Source organism: Zootoca vivipara, chromosome 16 (assembly GCF_965207765.1).
Source record: "Zootoca vivipara chromosome 16, rZooViv2.hap1.1, whole genome shotgun sequence".
Classification (NCBI taxonomy): Eukaryota; Metazoa; Chordata; class Lepidosauria; order Squamata; family Lacertidae; genus Zootoca; species Zootoca vivipara.
The window spans coordinates 11,339,705-11,356,553 of NC_142599.1; the positions used below are offsets into that span (position 1 = coordinate 11,339,705).

Sequence of the window (16,849 nt, forward strand, 5' to 3'; positions counted from 1 at the left end):
AAATGCAAAATCCATCAGTTGGGAGGCTGGGGGGGGGGGCGGAATATGACGCATTTATAATGGGATTAAGAGAAGAGCGGAGGGGGGGGATTCAACTTCCTCTTGCGATGTGGCTATCCTGGGGGGGAAACCTTCTTAGGAAAGCCTTAAACTGAGTCAGAACATTGGCTCATCTAGCTCAGTATAGTCTATACTGACTGGTCGCTACAGGATTATAAACAGGGCTCTGTCGCAGTCCTAACCAAAAGATGCTAGGGCTTGAACCTGAGATCTTTTGTGCACAGAGCATATGTTCCAGCCCTGAGGTATGGCCCTCCTCACTTCTGAAGCATGCATTGACTTTGGGAGGAAATCCCAATGTTGGCATCAATGGTAACTTTCCTTCCAATGCAACCAGGCAGAGGGCCTTCTCGGTAGTGGCACCTGCCCTGTGGAACGCCCTCCCAGCAGATGTCAAGGCAATAAGCAACCTTTAAAAGACATTTGAAGGCAGCCCCGTTTAGGGAAGTTTTTAATGTTTAATGCTGTATTGTGTTTTTAATATTCGGTTGGGAGCCGCCCAGAGTGGCTGGGGAAACCCAGCCAGATGGGCGGGGTATAAATAAATTATTATTATTATTATTATTATTATTATTATTATTATTATTATGACTACTAAGTCACCTCCAGATTTTTCCTCTGGTGGCAGCAGAGGACGAAAGGATTAACTTCACCACTCCCCTCGTGTGTGGATCCTATTCGTTATCAGTGGTTGACCGGAAGAACAGGAAGCAAGCCCCAGAGAAGGATCCTTGCCTTTTCTATCAAAACCATCCTGCAGAGAGGAAGCCAGCTGTGGCTGTCACCAGCTGTGCAAATTTGCAGGGCGCCATGCTGATGACACAACCTTGATGGCAGAAAGTGAGGAGGAATTAAAGAGCCACTGGTCCCATCACCTCCTGGCAAACAGAAGGGGAAGAAATGGAGGCAGTGAGAGATTTTACTTTCTTGGGCTCCTTGATCACTGCAGATGGTGACAGCAGTCACAAAATTAAAAGGCACCTGCTTCTTAGGAGAAAAGCAATGACAAACCTAGACAACATCTTCAAAAGCAGAGACATCACCTTGCCGACAAAGGTCCGGATAGTTAAAGCTATGGTTTCCCCAGTAGTGACGTATGGAAGTGAGAGCTGGACCATAAAGAAGGCTGATTGCCGAAGAATTGATGCTTTTGAATTATGGTGCTGGAGGAGATTCCTGAGAGTCCCATGGACTGCAAGAAGATCAAACCTATCCATTCTGAAGGAAATCAGCCCTGAGGCTCACTGGAAGGACAGAGCCTGAAGCTAAGGTTCCAATACTTTGGCCACCTCATGAGAAGAGAAGACTCCCTGGAAAAGACCCTGATGTTGGGAAAGATGGAGGGCACTAGGAGAAGGGGATGACAGAGGACGAGATGGTTGGACACTGAACAAACTGCGGGAGGCAGTGGAAGACAGGAGTGCCTGGCATGCTCTGGTCCATGACAAAGAGTCAGACATGACTAAACGACTAAACAACAAGTGTCGGCTGAAGGGCTCTGGACTGAGACGACCTAAATATGCTGAAACAAAAACACTCAAGTTTTTGAAAGCAGAGCTGTTTTGAGAGTCAGCTGCATGTGACTTGGCTGCATGGTCCGCTGAAGTTGTGTGTGTTTGTATTTATTGCCATGCTTAGTTAATTTGATGTGCGTGGTTAATTGCAGCAATGATAAGGGAGGGGGCAATGATGAGAACAGGATTGTTGGCGCTGCAGTTGAGATCGTAGCTTAGTGGTAGAGCCAGTCCCAGGTTCAATTCCAGGCACCTCCAGCTTGAAAAAGATTTGGGTGGCAGGATCAGCCAATGGGCGAGACTCTTTACTTGAGACCCTTGGAGGGCCACTGACAGTCAGGGCCATAGCTGCCAAGTTTTCCCTTTTCTCGCGAGGAAGCCTATTCAGCATAAGGGAAAATCCCTTAAAAAAAGGGATAACTTGGCAGCTATGGTCAGGGCAGATAGTACTAGATGAACAAATACAAGGCATAAGGCATCTTTCTGTATTCTGCTGGAGAAATTGGCCAACTTTCCCACTCTGTTGGTCCATTAGGGTGAATGGGGTACTGCCCTACCAACCTCAGTCTGCCCTCAGCCAATCCCTACCTGCCTCCCTCCTTACTCACAGCCAATCCAGGGGTTGCACCGACTGTCACCTTCCTCTGCCCTAGTCTGCCCTTGTAAAACACAGTAGGGAGGAGGAGAGGGACAAAATAGAATAAGCTGGCTCTGCTTGTCATTTGCTCTGGCGCCACCTACTGTTGGCCTCCCTGCCTTCTACCCTACCAGTTCAATTGGCACCTGACATCACTGTTTCAGTTATTATTTGGCGACTCCCTTGCCTTGTAGCTGGTGGTTGTGCTGCAAGGGAAAACCTCCAGGTTTCACTGCACAGAACAAATATAAACTTAATGGAGGCCATTTTTAATCGGTAAATGGAACAGGATTTACCTCCTCCCTACTCAGCACTGGAGTCATGATCTCATTCAGGTCTCCTGCAAATAGTCTCTGGTGTCATTTATACCTTTTTAAAATTCTTACCCCTTCACTTAGGGATACTCATAAAATAAATCATTTGAATAACAAAAAAGAAAGGTTTAAGGCAATCACGTCAAGCATCAGGTCCCTAAATGCAATGTTTTTTACAACTTGCTTTTCTCTAAAAACGTGCAAATCCAATAGTGTCTGTGATTGACAACTCTGGGGTGGCAGGACAAGAAGCACTTTCTAATTCAGAGAATGAACGTCTTGAATCTTTGTAAACAAGTTGCTTAAGGATTATTATTATTTTGTCTCCAAATTCCCATTCATGTGAGCTCCAGAACTGGAATATACCTGACTTGTCTCTGACTTGTCTCTAAATATTTAGCGTTCACTGATCATCAGGCAAGCAATAAAACTTATCTCCTACAGGCACGTGCCCGGCTGACAATCACACACTATCAATTACGCACGCAATCATGTGCGTACACACACACACACACACACACACACACACACACACACACACAGCAAATTTCAACAGATCATAGAATATCTTGCATTGAGATTATACACACTGCACCCGTGCAAGACGATACACTGTATTACAGCCCATCTCCAGTAGCACAAAAAGAGGAGGAAGGAAGATGGCTGTTTACATTAATAGGTTACCATCTGAATATTTGATTCTCTCTCTCTCTCTCTCTCTCTCTCTCTCTCTCTCTCTCTCTCTCTCTCTCTCTCTCTCATGAGCAAGACAGGCTTTTTTCTTTTCGTTAAAAAAAAAAACCTACCTAAAATTGTCCAAGGAAGAATGGAAGTTCCTTAGTTATTTAACAGTTCTAGGACATGGAAAGACAGGTGCAGTTGTTTACACAGAATCTCCTACACGACCACAAATAGCAATAGGGTAACTAAAAAACCATCCCTTTCCTTATTTTGCCCATGTAGACCAGTCTTCCAAGATGGTTGCTGGATACTCAAATGGCTACTGGGAATCCACCGGCCTCCTTCAGTTGAAAAGGGGTACAATCAACATCACTTGGGAGTTCTTCCTCACGTGTTTGCTCACCAATGCAGAGATCCATAGATGGTCACTTGTGCGCATTACCTTCAATGTACATGTGAGCTTCCCCATTCATTCCAATGGAAGAAGCAGATCTATCCTCCTGCATGAGAACAGGCACAAGGAATCTGCATTCTCCCCAGAAACGAATCAGAAACCATTGTAGGCAAGGAAGGAAGAAGCCACCCCTCAAACAACCCTGCTGATTGGGGGCAACGGTCTGCTACATACCCAAATTCTCCAAACAACTGAACAGTTTTATCACTGATAGGCCAAACCCCCTACCCAAATATATGAAACCCTTGTAGGGCCCCGCCGCTCCTTCATATTCTTTTCCGTCAACCCTGGAGAGTTTTAAGAGAAAACGCTACGCCCACATGAAATTGTTATTAGACCACAGCACGACAATGTCCACATGACAAGGTTTGGTGGACAGAGACAAACGCACAATAGCTTTCCCATTCTCTTCCACACACAAAAAAACAAAAAAAAACCCTCTGAATTGTGGTGCCATACGTCAGTAGATGTTAAATTAGTTCCCAATTGTCTGTTCAGGATAGTTTCCAATGAGCTGTACAAAGTCAGATTCCTTCAAGAATAAGGCTGCAGCTGGTTTTTGGCCAGGAGAAAAAAAAGATTGTGTGTATGTATTTTTCTTTTTCTTTTAATAAAAACAACACAAAATACCATAATACAGAAAGGTCACCATCAGCTGCTGCTCCTACTTTTCATCTTGTTGGCATTGTTGTGTGACTCTTCACAGTGCACCTAGCTTCACGGCCGGGTTTGCGGATGGCTCTTTATATTACGAATTTCTTTTTATACTGAAATTTCGTAGGTTGTTCCACCCACTCCAGACACTTTCTTAACGTTTGAGTGTCTAGCAGGACTCAGGGGGGCCCCCTGGGAGCTAGACGTTGAACCTAGTCGACACTCTACTCTGGAAATTCCTTTTGGCTGTCCATTAATTTTACTGTGAGGTGTCTTCAACTGGATGTCTTCCCTGTGTTGGAAGAAAGACAGTGGGATTGGGAGTTAGTAGACAGAAAGCAGCAGTAGCCATAGCTCAACGTAAACATCCAAGAGGTTGCTTTTGCTCTGGTTCTGCAAAGAACAGCCAGAGAACACATTTGCAAGAGCCACTTGCTTAGGAGACAGAAAGGCCTAATATGAACCATTGCTGAAGTGTAGCCAACTGAGTTTTGTTTAGGAAGACAGCTTTTTTTCCTATGGCAGGGATGGGGAATCTGTGGCCTGCTGATGGACTGGTGGTGAGGGTGGACTACAACTCCCAACATCCCCAAACATTGGCCATGCTGGCTGGGGACAATGGAAGGTGCAGTACAACGATGTCTGGAGGGCTCCATCTTTGTGATATGGAACCAGAAGAAAATGGTTCCATGCGCTTATGGTGAAAAAAAGCATGCTGTGCACAGCACTGATTGGCTGAATATCAGTGATGTCACTAACCCACATACCCAAAGCCGTTTTTACTCAATGCTTTTTTATATTAAAAAAACTGGTTTAAGAAGAGAGAAAAGGATGGGCGTACGTTTAATTTAACAGATATGTGCCATTTTATTTATTTTTCAAAACTGGGCAGCTCGGCTGAAGTATGGCATAAGGCAGTCTAATGAACTGCACTTGATTTGCTGACTGTCAAAGGCATAGCTGTCAAGTTTCCCCTTTTCTCGCGAGGAAGCCTACTCAGCATAAGGGAATTTCCCTTAAAAAAAAGGGAGAACTTGACAGCTATGGTCAAAGGTGGTGGGGAAGCCGGACTTCAGCTTCAGGAGAAATACACAAACATACCAAGTCTTGCCACTTCAATTTCTTAATGTTATCTGCCTGACCTCCAAGGAGCTCAAGACAGCATACCTGAGGTTGTCCCACTTTATCCTCACAATAGCCCTGAGAGGCATACCTGCCAAGTTGCTGTCGGAGAAATAATGGACCGGGCTGAAAGTAGCAGACCGGAAGTAGCGCTGCCGCCATTTTGGAACTGGGCGGAGCATGCTCAGAAGTGACTTTTGATGCTGCTTTGCCCAGTTCCAAAATGGCCGCCGTGCCAGAAGTCGCACTGCAGCCATTTTGGAACTGGGCAGAGCAGCATCAAAAGTCACTTCTGAGCATGCTCCACCCAGTTCCAAAATGGCCACCGCGCCAGAATAAACCAGGGGAAAACAAAAAAAATCCGTTTTTTCAGCTAGGAACAGCTGGAAAAATGGGGATTTCCCAGGGAATACGGGAGACTTGGCAGCTATGCTGAGAGGTATGATCCAATGCCACCTAGTAATCTTCATGGCTGAGTAAATCTTTCAACCCATGTTCGCCTTCTCCACGTCCAGGAAGACAGGCTCTAACATGCTACTTGAGAATGAAATGCTTCAGAAATGCCAGATCCACCACTTAAAAGTGTGAGGATGGGAGGATTTCATACACCTATCAGGAAAACCTAAATGTCATTCTACTCCAAGGCAAACATGGCAAAATGCAGTTGTTGTTGTTGTTGTAAAAAAACTGCACGTTCCCACACATCGTTCAAATTAAACGGCCACATTTCCCAGGAACTATCCCAGGAATTGTCATTCCAATTTTAAAACTGAGCTGCTACATGCACCGCGTATCTTTAGGCAAATAAATCCTACCACATTAGCTCATATAGGGTTAGAATTAGGTCCGGCAGATATCCCCAGATCCAGGTCACAATATATTTATAACGGGCGGGTGATTTTTAAAAAAATTAAAAAACAACACCACTGTATCTGTTTTTAATTCATATTGTGAACTGCCTTAGGTCCTGCACTAGGAGAAAGGTAGAATAATTAATTAATTAATTATTAGTTAATTACAGTGGTGCCTCGCTAGACGAATTTAATTCGTTCCACGGGTCAATTCTTATAACGAAAAATTCGTCTAGCGAATCCCATAGGAATGCATTGTGTGTGTATATATATATATATATATATATATGCGCCCATAGGAACGCATTAATTGAATTTCAATGCATTCCTATGGGAAACCGCGATTCGCTAGACGAATTTCTCGTAAAACGAATTCGTCTAGCGAGGCAACCTCCGCTAGAAAAATCCTTTCGTTAAGCGAGGCACCACTGTAATGGTTAACACTGCAATCCTATATGCAGCACCTCTATGTAGACCTCAGGAGTGCCACAGGTGGTGTCTTAACCCCTGGTTTCACCAGCAATCCAGACACAGGGTCAGAGGCACCAGCTAAAGAGTTCAGGGCTGTGTGAGCTGACTGCTGGAGATCAGAAATCTGCTGTGCTTGAGGCTGTCAGACAGGAGCTCTCAGAAGAAGAACTTCTCAGACCAGCAGGGCCCGTAGGATCAGAGCCTGGAGCCAGATGCCTCCCCCTGCATGCCGCTGGGCCAGCAATGCAAGGAGGGAACCAGGAGGGAGGCTATGGAACAGATCACACGATTGGCCCTTGAAAGCTATGACGTTCTCCAGCAGGGGGCAGAGCCTGGGAACAGCATTTCCCAAGGCCTCAGCCTCATACCCAAACCCTGGTTGGAGCACGTTGCTCACTTGGAGCTATCCATGGTCCTGCAGCCTCAGATGAGCCGTGCATGTTTCTCCATGGGATGTTACAAAAGGCCCTTAATTATTGCTCAGTGCCTTCCTTAGAAGCTTCAGAGGCTTGAGAATTTATTCATTTTCATTAAAAGGGGGGGACCAGTTCTGCTTTTAAAATCCACCCAACTACAGAAACAGCTTGAAAAAGGTGGACAAAGATTTAATCATTTAGTTTTTTCTCTACTCCTTTTTCAAGATGTTTCTATAGTTGGCTAGATTTTAAGAATTTATCCCCCCCCCCCCCCGGTGTGTGTGTGTGTGTGTGTGTGTGTGTGTGTGTGAGTGAGAGAGAGAGAGAGAGAGAGAGAGAGAGAGTTGTCAAGCTCAAGGAGTTTTGCTTTTTTTTTTTACTCAGAAAGGCACTGAGCTATAATAACGAGTCTTTCATCAGTGAGCACCAAAGCACTCTTTGTTCATTTGAAGTGCTTCTTCCCAATTTTTCTTGCTTGCCTGCTGTCAACAAGAACAACAGTAATATGAAAGCCTATCCGTACCTTGGAGTCCCCATAGGCTGTGCCTCTGTTATCTCCATGGTGTTAACGAAGGAGACAGCTTTAGGGCCTCCATAAGAGGGCGACCTGGGAATCCCCCCGGGGGATGATGGGACTTGGTGGCTGGGTGACTTATAGGAGCCATTGCTCATCCTGCCCTGCAGTGCCTGGTGGGCCTGGACATTGTTATTGGCTAGGTCAGCTTGGAGGGAAGGAGTGGAAGTCCTTGACGTTCTGGTCATCGCACTTGAGAGCGAAGAAACGGATGCCTGCAGCACAGGATTCCTCACGCTAAAGCTGTTGCCCATCAGGTTGTCCCTAGAGCCATACCTCATCACTATGGTACGGGGGTCTTCGGACAGCATGCTGACTTGCTGAAGGCTGTAGGAGCTAGGGGTGTCGTACACACCAGAGTCTGCAAACACCGAGTCCGGGTGAGAGAGGAGGAGCTTCTCCCTCTCTTCCATTTCTTTCCTCTCCTGAATGGACGCCATGATCGTTTTCGATAGGTTGTCATAGCGCACTGGAGAGGGGTCACGTGGGTGCAGGGCCGAGCTGCCCAGCACAGGGCTGAAGCTCTGTGGGGGCACGCGCTGAAGCTCCCTGCCCCGCAGGTGGCACATTTTGGCAGACAAGTACGGCGAGTGGTATCCAACAGAGCCTACGGCGGAATGAGCTATGCACCTCCTCCCTGAGGGGGACATGGGGTTCAGCAAGCTGTCGTACGACAAGCTCCCATTCCTGTTTGAGAGAGAGTTGGGGGAAAAGATGCTTTTGTAAGGTGTGGAGGTGGCCCCTTCTGACTTCATGGGGTGCAGGGGCATTTTGTCTGTTCCTCTCCTGCTGGCAGATTTCAGGCTCAAAGACCTCGAGTTGACAGCAAAGGGGTCGATCTGCAGCGGGGAAGACTGGTACGTCTTGTGAAGGGAACTCTTCCGGTAGTTTGGGATATCCAGGCTGGGCTCCGACTGGTAATCGAGGCTGCTGTCATTCTCCTCCATCACAGATCCTGGCTTGTGTCCTTCCTGAATGGAGATCTGATGGAAAAGTAAATATGAAGAGGGAGGTGAGGGAGGTCAGGAGCAGCAAAATGTTGGCAGTAGCGGGGCTGATGGGTTCATGACCCTCTAGATCAGGGGTTGTCAACCTGGTCTCTACCACCCACTAGTGGGCATTTCAGGATTCTAGGTGGGTGGTAGGGGGTTCTGTGGCACAAGTTGAATCCTCCTTCCATCGAGCACTGGTGGGCGGTAAGGAAATTTTACCATCAAGAAAGATGCATTAGTGGGCGGTATGTATAAAAAGGTTGGCTACTCCTACTCTAGATCAGTGTTTCCCAACCTTGTGCCTCCAGATGTTTTGGGACTACAACTCCCATCATCCCTAGCTAGCAAGACCAGTGGTCAGGAATGATGGGAATTGTAGTCCGAAAACAGCTGGAGGCACAAGGTTGGGAAACACTGCTCTAGATATTGCTAGCCTCCCATCTTCCTTGACCATTGGCCATGGTAACTGATTGAGGGATTGATGGAATTTCTATGCTGCTTTTCATTCAAATAAATCCCAAAGTGGCCAACAAACAACAAATAGTAGCATAACAAGAGCACCACAAATTCAGCATAAATCATATAAAATAATTTAAAAATCACCAATGAAACAATTACAATCTGTAAAACCCTGTTAGCAAAGCAGCAAGTAAAAAATAAAGATCAGCATCACAATTATAGCAAAAGTCAATATTATACAGGCAGCGCCCTGTTTAATCAGGTTCAATATACACATGATTGTATTGCACTGCGCCGGAAGAGACCCGGAAACGTCATAAGGATGTCACTGAAACATCACCAAAAGGGCAGAATGGAGGCGGGGTGTTTGCAGACTTTTCCAATGGGTTTCAATTATACGTGATTTCACCGATGTGTGCGGTGCCTCGGAACGTAGCCCCCGAACAAACAGGGGGCTGCCTGTATGATCAACAAATCAATACGGCATTTATGATCTATAAACAACAATATTAACAGAGCAGCAACTAAAAAAATGAGCTGAGCACTGTCAAGTTCGTACATACACTCTCCACGTGACTCGAAGACTCATAACCTTTCACTCTATGCCGTTCATTAAAATACACATCAAATACACCTAATGCCCACTGTTAAGTCCTTGTTGGAGATGGTGGGGCCCTCAGGCCTACTGGGGCTGATGGGATTTGCAGTCCCAAAACCTGTTTCCCAATCTCTGTTTGACTGCATAGGCTGCTGAATTTGTCTAACCCCTCTAAGTACACAGGAGCAGCCCTGCTGGATCAGGCCAAAGCTCCCCTGCCCCCCCCCAGTCCAGCATCCTAGTCTCACAATGACTCACTAGATTATTATTATTATTATTATTATTATTATTATTATTATTATTATTATTAAAAGGTAAAGGTAAAGGGACCCCTGACCATTAGGTCCAGTCATGACCGACTCTGGGGTTGCGCGCTCATCTTGCATTATTGGCCGAGGGAGCCGGTGTATAGCTTCCAGGTCATGTGGCCAGCATGACAAATTCGCTTCTGGCAAACCAGAGCAGCACACGGAAATGCCATTTACCTTCCCGCTGTAGCGGCTCCTATTTATCTACTTGCACTTTGACATGCTTTCGAACTGCTAGGTTGGCAGGAGCAGGGACCGAGCAACGGGAGCTCACCCCGTCACAGGGATTCGAACCGCCAACCTTCTGATCAGCAAGCCCTAGGCTCAGTGGTTTAACCACAGCACCACCTGGGTCCTTATTATTATTATTATTATTATTATTATTATTATTATTATTATTATTATGAATTTATTTATTTATACCCCACCCATCTGGCTGGGTTTCCCCCACCACTCTGGGCTGCTTCCAACAAATGCCAAAATACATTAAAATTTCACAGATTAAAAACTTCCCTGAAGAGGGCTGCCTTTAGGTGTTTTCTAAATGTCAGGTACTGTAGTTGTTTATCTCCTTGACCTCCGATGGGAGGGCGTTCCACAGGGCGGGCGCCACTACCGGAAAGGCCCTCTGCCTGGTTCCCTGTGAGAAGCGGGACCAGAGTCAAACAGCATCTCTGCCCACCTGTATCCTGCATCATCACTCCTGTTTTGTGTCAGCCTTTGTGCGCCCGTTACTCCTTTGTATCATTTATCCCGCTGCCTTCTACTCAACAGGAAGGGCAAGAAATTATGTGGGGCAATGAACACCCCCACCCCCAGTGACCATTAGGAATCTGATACAGATCAGTGTATACCTCTGACTCCTGCGATTTCTCCATGCCTTTGCCACCAGAGGGGATTTCGAGGGGTAGATAAGGACATAAGAAGAGCCAGCTGGATCAGGCCAATGGCCCATCTGGTCCAGCATCCTGGGCTCGCAAGTGGTCAATCAGATGCCTGTGAGAAGCACCAAAGCAGGACCTAAGCTCAACAGCACTCTGCCCACCACCAACGGAGGTGGAACATGGAATATTCTGTGCTAAAAGCTGCAATTCTGTGCTTGCTTGCTTTTATTGTCCAGGACTGCAATATACAGAAAGTTGTAAGAAGACAAAAAAAGAGCATTGTTGGACTGGACAAATGTCCAGCATCCTGCTTCTGTGGCGTATGAACATGGAAGCTACACATAGTATACATAATCCCGCTTTTTACCAAGATTCTGCTCGATCTATTCAGTTCCAGGCTACAAGTTCAGCTCTAGCTGAAGCACACATAAAGCAATAGCGGAGGGAAGCAACAAGCCATTTGTCAAGATAATAAGGTGAAGCGGTTGAGATAATAAGCTTCTCAGCCAAGGCTAACTCAGTGCTGTAATCTTGCACCGCAAGGCTCCCTTTCAAAAGCTCTCCTTCCATCAGCCAGCAGACAAGTCCCCTTAGAGAGACTGATGAGTCATTACACTGAACTCCGATCCCAAAAACAAAACAAAAGCCCTGCATGTTTCTTAAAACCAAGTTCTCGCTCGGTGTCTCTGCCTCGGTTTTAAAGTTTATAAAGGACAATGGTATAACGGAGGGATTGCTTTATGCGAGGAGAAGAAACTTCAGCTCATAGAGAGTAAAAAAATAAAATGGCCCGCACTGTAGCTAATTGGGAGGGACAAATTGGTCCACTTCTGAAGTTCCCCCCTCTGGGTCTTCTTGCTAGAAAATGTAACAAAGACCATCTTGGCTGTGAGACCTGCAAGACTTCCTCCCTCCCTTGCTGGCCTGGGAGAGCAGAGCCCGGATTGACTCCAGCTGCAAAATCTGAGGCTGCTGAAGAGAACAGAGATAATCTTAGCTGTCTCTTAGTGCAGACCCAGGTCATCGAGCCTGCGCTTCCAAGTCATCGCCTGCCATGAACCACCATTGGCAAGTTTAGCAGCAACAGCAGCAGATATGTTTTTTGCTTAAGAAAATATTTTACTCTCTTGCTAATTATACTGTTTTAAATGTGAATTTTATAGACTTCTTTTAATTAAGTTTTCTTTTGAAATGTAATTTTTTTTTGTTAACTTTGCTGTGTTAAATGTGCATTCTGTCCTTCTCCTCCTTTTCTAATGTTTTATTTGGAAATCTTTTAAGATAATATTTTAGTTTCCTTTTAATTATGTTGCTTGGAATGTATACTTTATATTTTACTTTCTTCTGTAATACTTTATACTGGACTGTTTGATTTGATGAATTAATGTAGTCTGTAAACTGCTTTGAGATTCCCCCCTCCTTGAAAATACAAAGTAATATAGAAGTGAAATGAACAATAAAAAGTTCAAATTTGTTCTTCATGCAGTTTTTTCCTGCATAATTGCTGATTTTGGAACGACTCTTTGATTATATTACTACAATGTAATCCTGTGCTTCTTGACCTGGAAGTAAGCACCACCATATTCAAAAGGGTCTTATTCCCAGTTAAGTGTCCATAAGACTGCAAACTATTGATAGGCTTACCTGTTCGGATGCTCCATGGTAGTGTACTTTGGGATCATTGCTGAAAGCTGGACGATACTTGTACATTGCAGGCGTGGGAGGGCTCATCAGTTTGGGTGAAAGGCTGCTCTCTGGTTGTGGGGAAGAGGAAAGAAAACTCACTTACTCTCTTTCTTTCCACTAAGTCATATTCTCTGGCTTCAACCCGCCCCCCTTTGGCTTTCTTCAGTTTTGATATATAAACAGACACCATATATTATTCCACAAGGTGTAGTGTCTTTTACTATTCCATGCAACTGAAGTTTAAAAGACAGAATAGAGGCCCTATTTTGAAGTAGAGGATCAGCAGCCTCCTCATTCCAGGACCTACAAGGCCAGAAGACATGGCTTGATGTGACTCCTCAGGCTCCTGACTTGGCTTCCCTCCTACCATGGACTCCTCACTCCCAACATGTCATAGGAGCAAGCAGCTTCAGGCAATGACCCTTTAAATCCTATCCTCAGAGGGAGAGGGGTTAACAGCAGGTCCAGACCTGTCAGCCTTCATAAGGCCTCAGCATGCTGCTGAGACAACAGCTCTCCTTGAGTGAGCCCTTGCCATAGTGATCTCTCCAGGGTCCTGAAAGACTGTGCTTTGCTTGCCTGCTGCAATCCTTTGTAACCTATCTTGACTCTGCCCTGGCAGATAGGATTCTGCTCTTCTAGATGTATTCTTCTAGTAAGTTACACCACTTCAACCCAGCTTCCCCTGGGAACCGCAAGGCAAGCTGGGACAGTCACAGATAAGACAATAATTTGTTCATGTTGAGGTGCAAGCATATGAAAGAAGCACATGTGTAGTAGCACTGGATAAACAAGGTGTGTTCCCCTGGATAATTTACACTGAACATACGAAACCACCACTGAACTACAGCCCTTTTGTGTTACAATGTGCAAAAGGATTTGGAGGTGGTGATAAAATGTCTGGCAGAGACTGGAATAGATGCTCTAATGGAACAGAGTAGGTGAAGCAGGAAAGAGTCTTTGGTTGCCATTGGCTGAGTTGTTTGGCTCTTCAGAGCGACAATGCAGTCAAAAAGGTCATAAGATAAGGAGAAGGGAGGGGGGGTCCTAGAAAATGAATCAGGGGCCTGAGGAAAGTTAGAGAAAGCTGTGAAAACAGTCTGCTCTGTGATTCAATTTATACCCTACTTTTCTACAGACAGACACCCAAGATGCCCAACTACCTTCATAAAGAGAAAATACCAGGATGAAAAAAACCCAAATATATCAGCATTGGAAGACACAGCAACCAAGACCAAAGGAGAACATGGCTCCCCCTTTACCTTTTATTATTTGTACAAGCAAAGAAGTCATTTGGGCTGGTCCAGTTTTGTCATACGGGGATTTGGGTGGTGTTGGCGGAGTAGGGATAGCTACAATTAAAGACCCCCATCTTTCTTTGCATCTTGTTACTCTATAAATGAAAGAGTAGGTGGCCCAGAGGAACGGCAAAGGGATATCGGAGAACACCAGCTGGAGAACTAGAAACTGCAGAGATGCAGGGTGGTGTTCAACTAAGTTTTACTCAGAGTAGACCTGCTGAATTTAATGAGCCTAACTTTGTTGCAGTGATTTATGCCAGCAGGTCTACTCTGAGGAAAAATTAGCTGAATCCCACCTGCAGAATCACATCTTGATTTGAACAGTGTAGGATGCTAGCTCTTATATAAAATATATAGGATGCTGCCTTTTACCAAGCAAGAACACGGATCCATCTTGCTTCTTACTGTCTACACTGCCTGGCAATGGCAATGACTCCACACAGGTCTTTCCAAACCTTCCCTGTAGATAGTTCAGGCAACTGAACTTGGGACCATTTGCTGACAAAGTGTGTGCTCTTCCACTGAGAGGTGGCCCTTCCCTGTAAAGTAGGGGGTGGCAAGCCTGGGCCCCCCAGATGTTGGACTCTTAACTCCCTTCAGCATTTCTTTTTTAAATTTTTTATTGAGGATTTTCTTGGTTTACAAAGGTAATGCAGTGTCTCATAAATTTTTCCATTGTTACACATCGATCTTGCTTGTTGAGACATTAGGAAGAAGGGGGGAAGAGGTGGGCGGGATGGGGGAGTGGGTGGGGTGGGGTGCCTATGTTTCTGTTTTTCTTGATATATGCAGGGGTTCAGGGTCAGCGTTGTTTGTGCGGGTTCTCTGTTGTTTGCTCGTGTTCCTTCGTTGGTGAGAGGGGTCGAGGGTTGGCGTAGGGTGTGATTATTCATTTGTGGATGGCTGTGGTGGTCTTTGGTTTCTTGTGTGAGGGGTGGGTGGGTGCTTTTGATTAGGTTAACCATATTGATTTGTATGCTGACGGTGGGTTTTTGTCATTGTCTTGTTGGGCTGTGTAATTGATGAAGGCGAACCATATTGGGGTGAAGGTGTCTTCTTCTGTTTGTCCCCGTGTCATTTTCAGCTTACTGGTTAGTTTTTCTAGTAGGGCTGTTTCCCATACTGCTTGATACCAATGGTCCATGCTTACTCCTAACTCCCTTCAGCATTGATGTCCATGAGCATGGTCAGGGATAATGAAAGCTGGGAGTCTAACAACATCTGGAGGGCTACAGGCTAGTTAGAAGATGTGGGTCTAACACTGCAAGTGGTGGTTCCCCCCCATATTATAACATCTCTCTGAAGCTCTCTTATACCAAGTCAGACCATTGATTGAGCAAGACCAGTACACCCCTAATGGCAGTAGCTCTCCGAGGCTTCAGGTGGATAAAAGTGTTTCTCACCAGCTGCTATGAGTTCTTTTAACCAGAGAGGATTGAGATTAACCTAGGACCTTGTGCACACGAGACATGGCACAGCTATGTCCCTTCTGCCAGCTGGAGGATCACAGCTACCAACTCAACCTATGTTCATATTCTAGCAGAAAGGAAGTTTCAAGAGACCAAAGATATTTTCCCTGGTTTTAAAAGTATGAAGCACAAAACAGGGCACTGTACCTTCGCTGCTCCCCAGCTCACTGTACTTGCTGGAATCTCCTTTGGGGGGTAGAGGAGGCTGAATATCCATGGTTTTATCTTCCAGCCCTTCCAGGCTAACTTTAGACTGAAAATAACCACAAAGCAAATGAATGCATACCATACCAGAGAGTGCGGCCTAGAAGTCGCATAATCTCTTCAAGTAAGGAGGTCGATTCCGACCATGCCATTTTGCAGGCATTTGACAATGTTTCGAATTACTTCTCCAAACTGCCAGGGTGCAAATGAAAACACTTAAGTCTGTCTGGTGAGCTAATGCCTGGTTTTCTCCTAGATTTGGTTTGTGAGTCCACGGAGCCCCCAGAATACATATCTGTGAATTACTAGGCTGTGTAATACATTACTGGTTTAAAACACAGCTAGGTGGTTGTTCTTCTCAATTCAGATCAAAACTGGTTTGTGTCGGGGGTGGGGGGTGGGATAGACATCAGCATGCAGCATTTCATAAGAAACAGCAAGATAGATACAGGGTAGATATAGATTCTTTTCAAACTTGCAGTGGAGTTCACTGGATGCAGAATTAACAGGAATCCTAGAATCTTTTGATCACATTTCCATCTGTTTTCCTACTAGCTTTGAGAGGTAGCAACATGCTTAGTAAACAAACTAATGAATGAGATTATGTATTTATGCCGTGTGCGCGCACGCACACACACACAAACACACACACAAGCATTTTTACTTCAAGTAATTAGCCTGAAATTATTATTTCCCTCTGACTGCACACTGCATCACTCGTACCTGTTAGAATTCCAGCTCAATTCATAAACAGGCATTCAAAGGAAAACCCAGTCTTGAAACCTCTCTGATTGCAAATACAATTAAAGGGTTAGGTCCAAACTATTTATTTTATTTTGGGTTGCATCCAGCTAAATTCCATTCCATTTAACTTAAATTAATGGTCCTGAATGAATCATGTCTATCAGTTTCAAGTGTCTAGCATTACAGTGGTACCTTGGTTGTTGAACGGATTAGCTCCCGAACAAATCGGCTCCTGAGTACCGCAAACCCAGAAGTAAGTGTTCTGGTTTGCGAACGTTTTTTGGAACCCGAACTTCCGACGCGGCTTCCGTGGCTTCCATTTGAGTGCAGGAAGCTCCTACAGCCAATTGGAAGCTGCGCCTTGGTTTTCGAATGGTTCTGGGAGTCAAACGGACTCCCGGAAAGGATTAGGTTTGACAGCCAAGGTACCACTGTATTTTACTTATCACCCTGAGG

General features: G+C 45.3%; 1 protein-coding gene across 3 annotated transcripts in view; it reads right to left on the reverse strand.

The window, feature by feature from the left end:
- Positions 1 to 3,318: 3,318 nt before the first annotated feature.
- ZDHHC8 (zDHHC palmitoyltransferase 8) overlaps positions 3,319 to 16,849 on the reverse strand; it is a 126,133-nt gene continuing 112,602 nt past the window's right edge. For 2 of the 3 annotated variants that reach the window (XM_035099128.3, XM_035099125.3), the window contains exons 8-11: positions 15,593 to 15,698; positions 12,634 to 12,743; positions 7,698 to 8,731; positions 3,319 to 4,606 (exon numbers count right to left, since the gene is read on the reverse strand). In XM_035099128.3, the coding sequence (XP_034955019.3) occupies positions 4,423 to 4,606; positions 7,698 to 8,731; positions 12,634 to 12,743; positions 15,593 to 15,698 (1,434 nt within the window). In that variant the 3' untranslated portion in view covers positions 3,319 to 4,422. The remainder of the gene's footprint in view (positions 4,607 to 7,697; positions 8,732 to 12,633; positions 12,744 to 15,592; positions 15,699 to 16,849) is intronic. The other variant, XM_035099127.3, reaches the window with a different exon arrangement.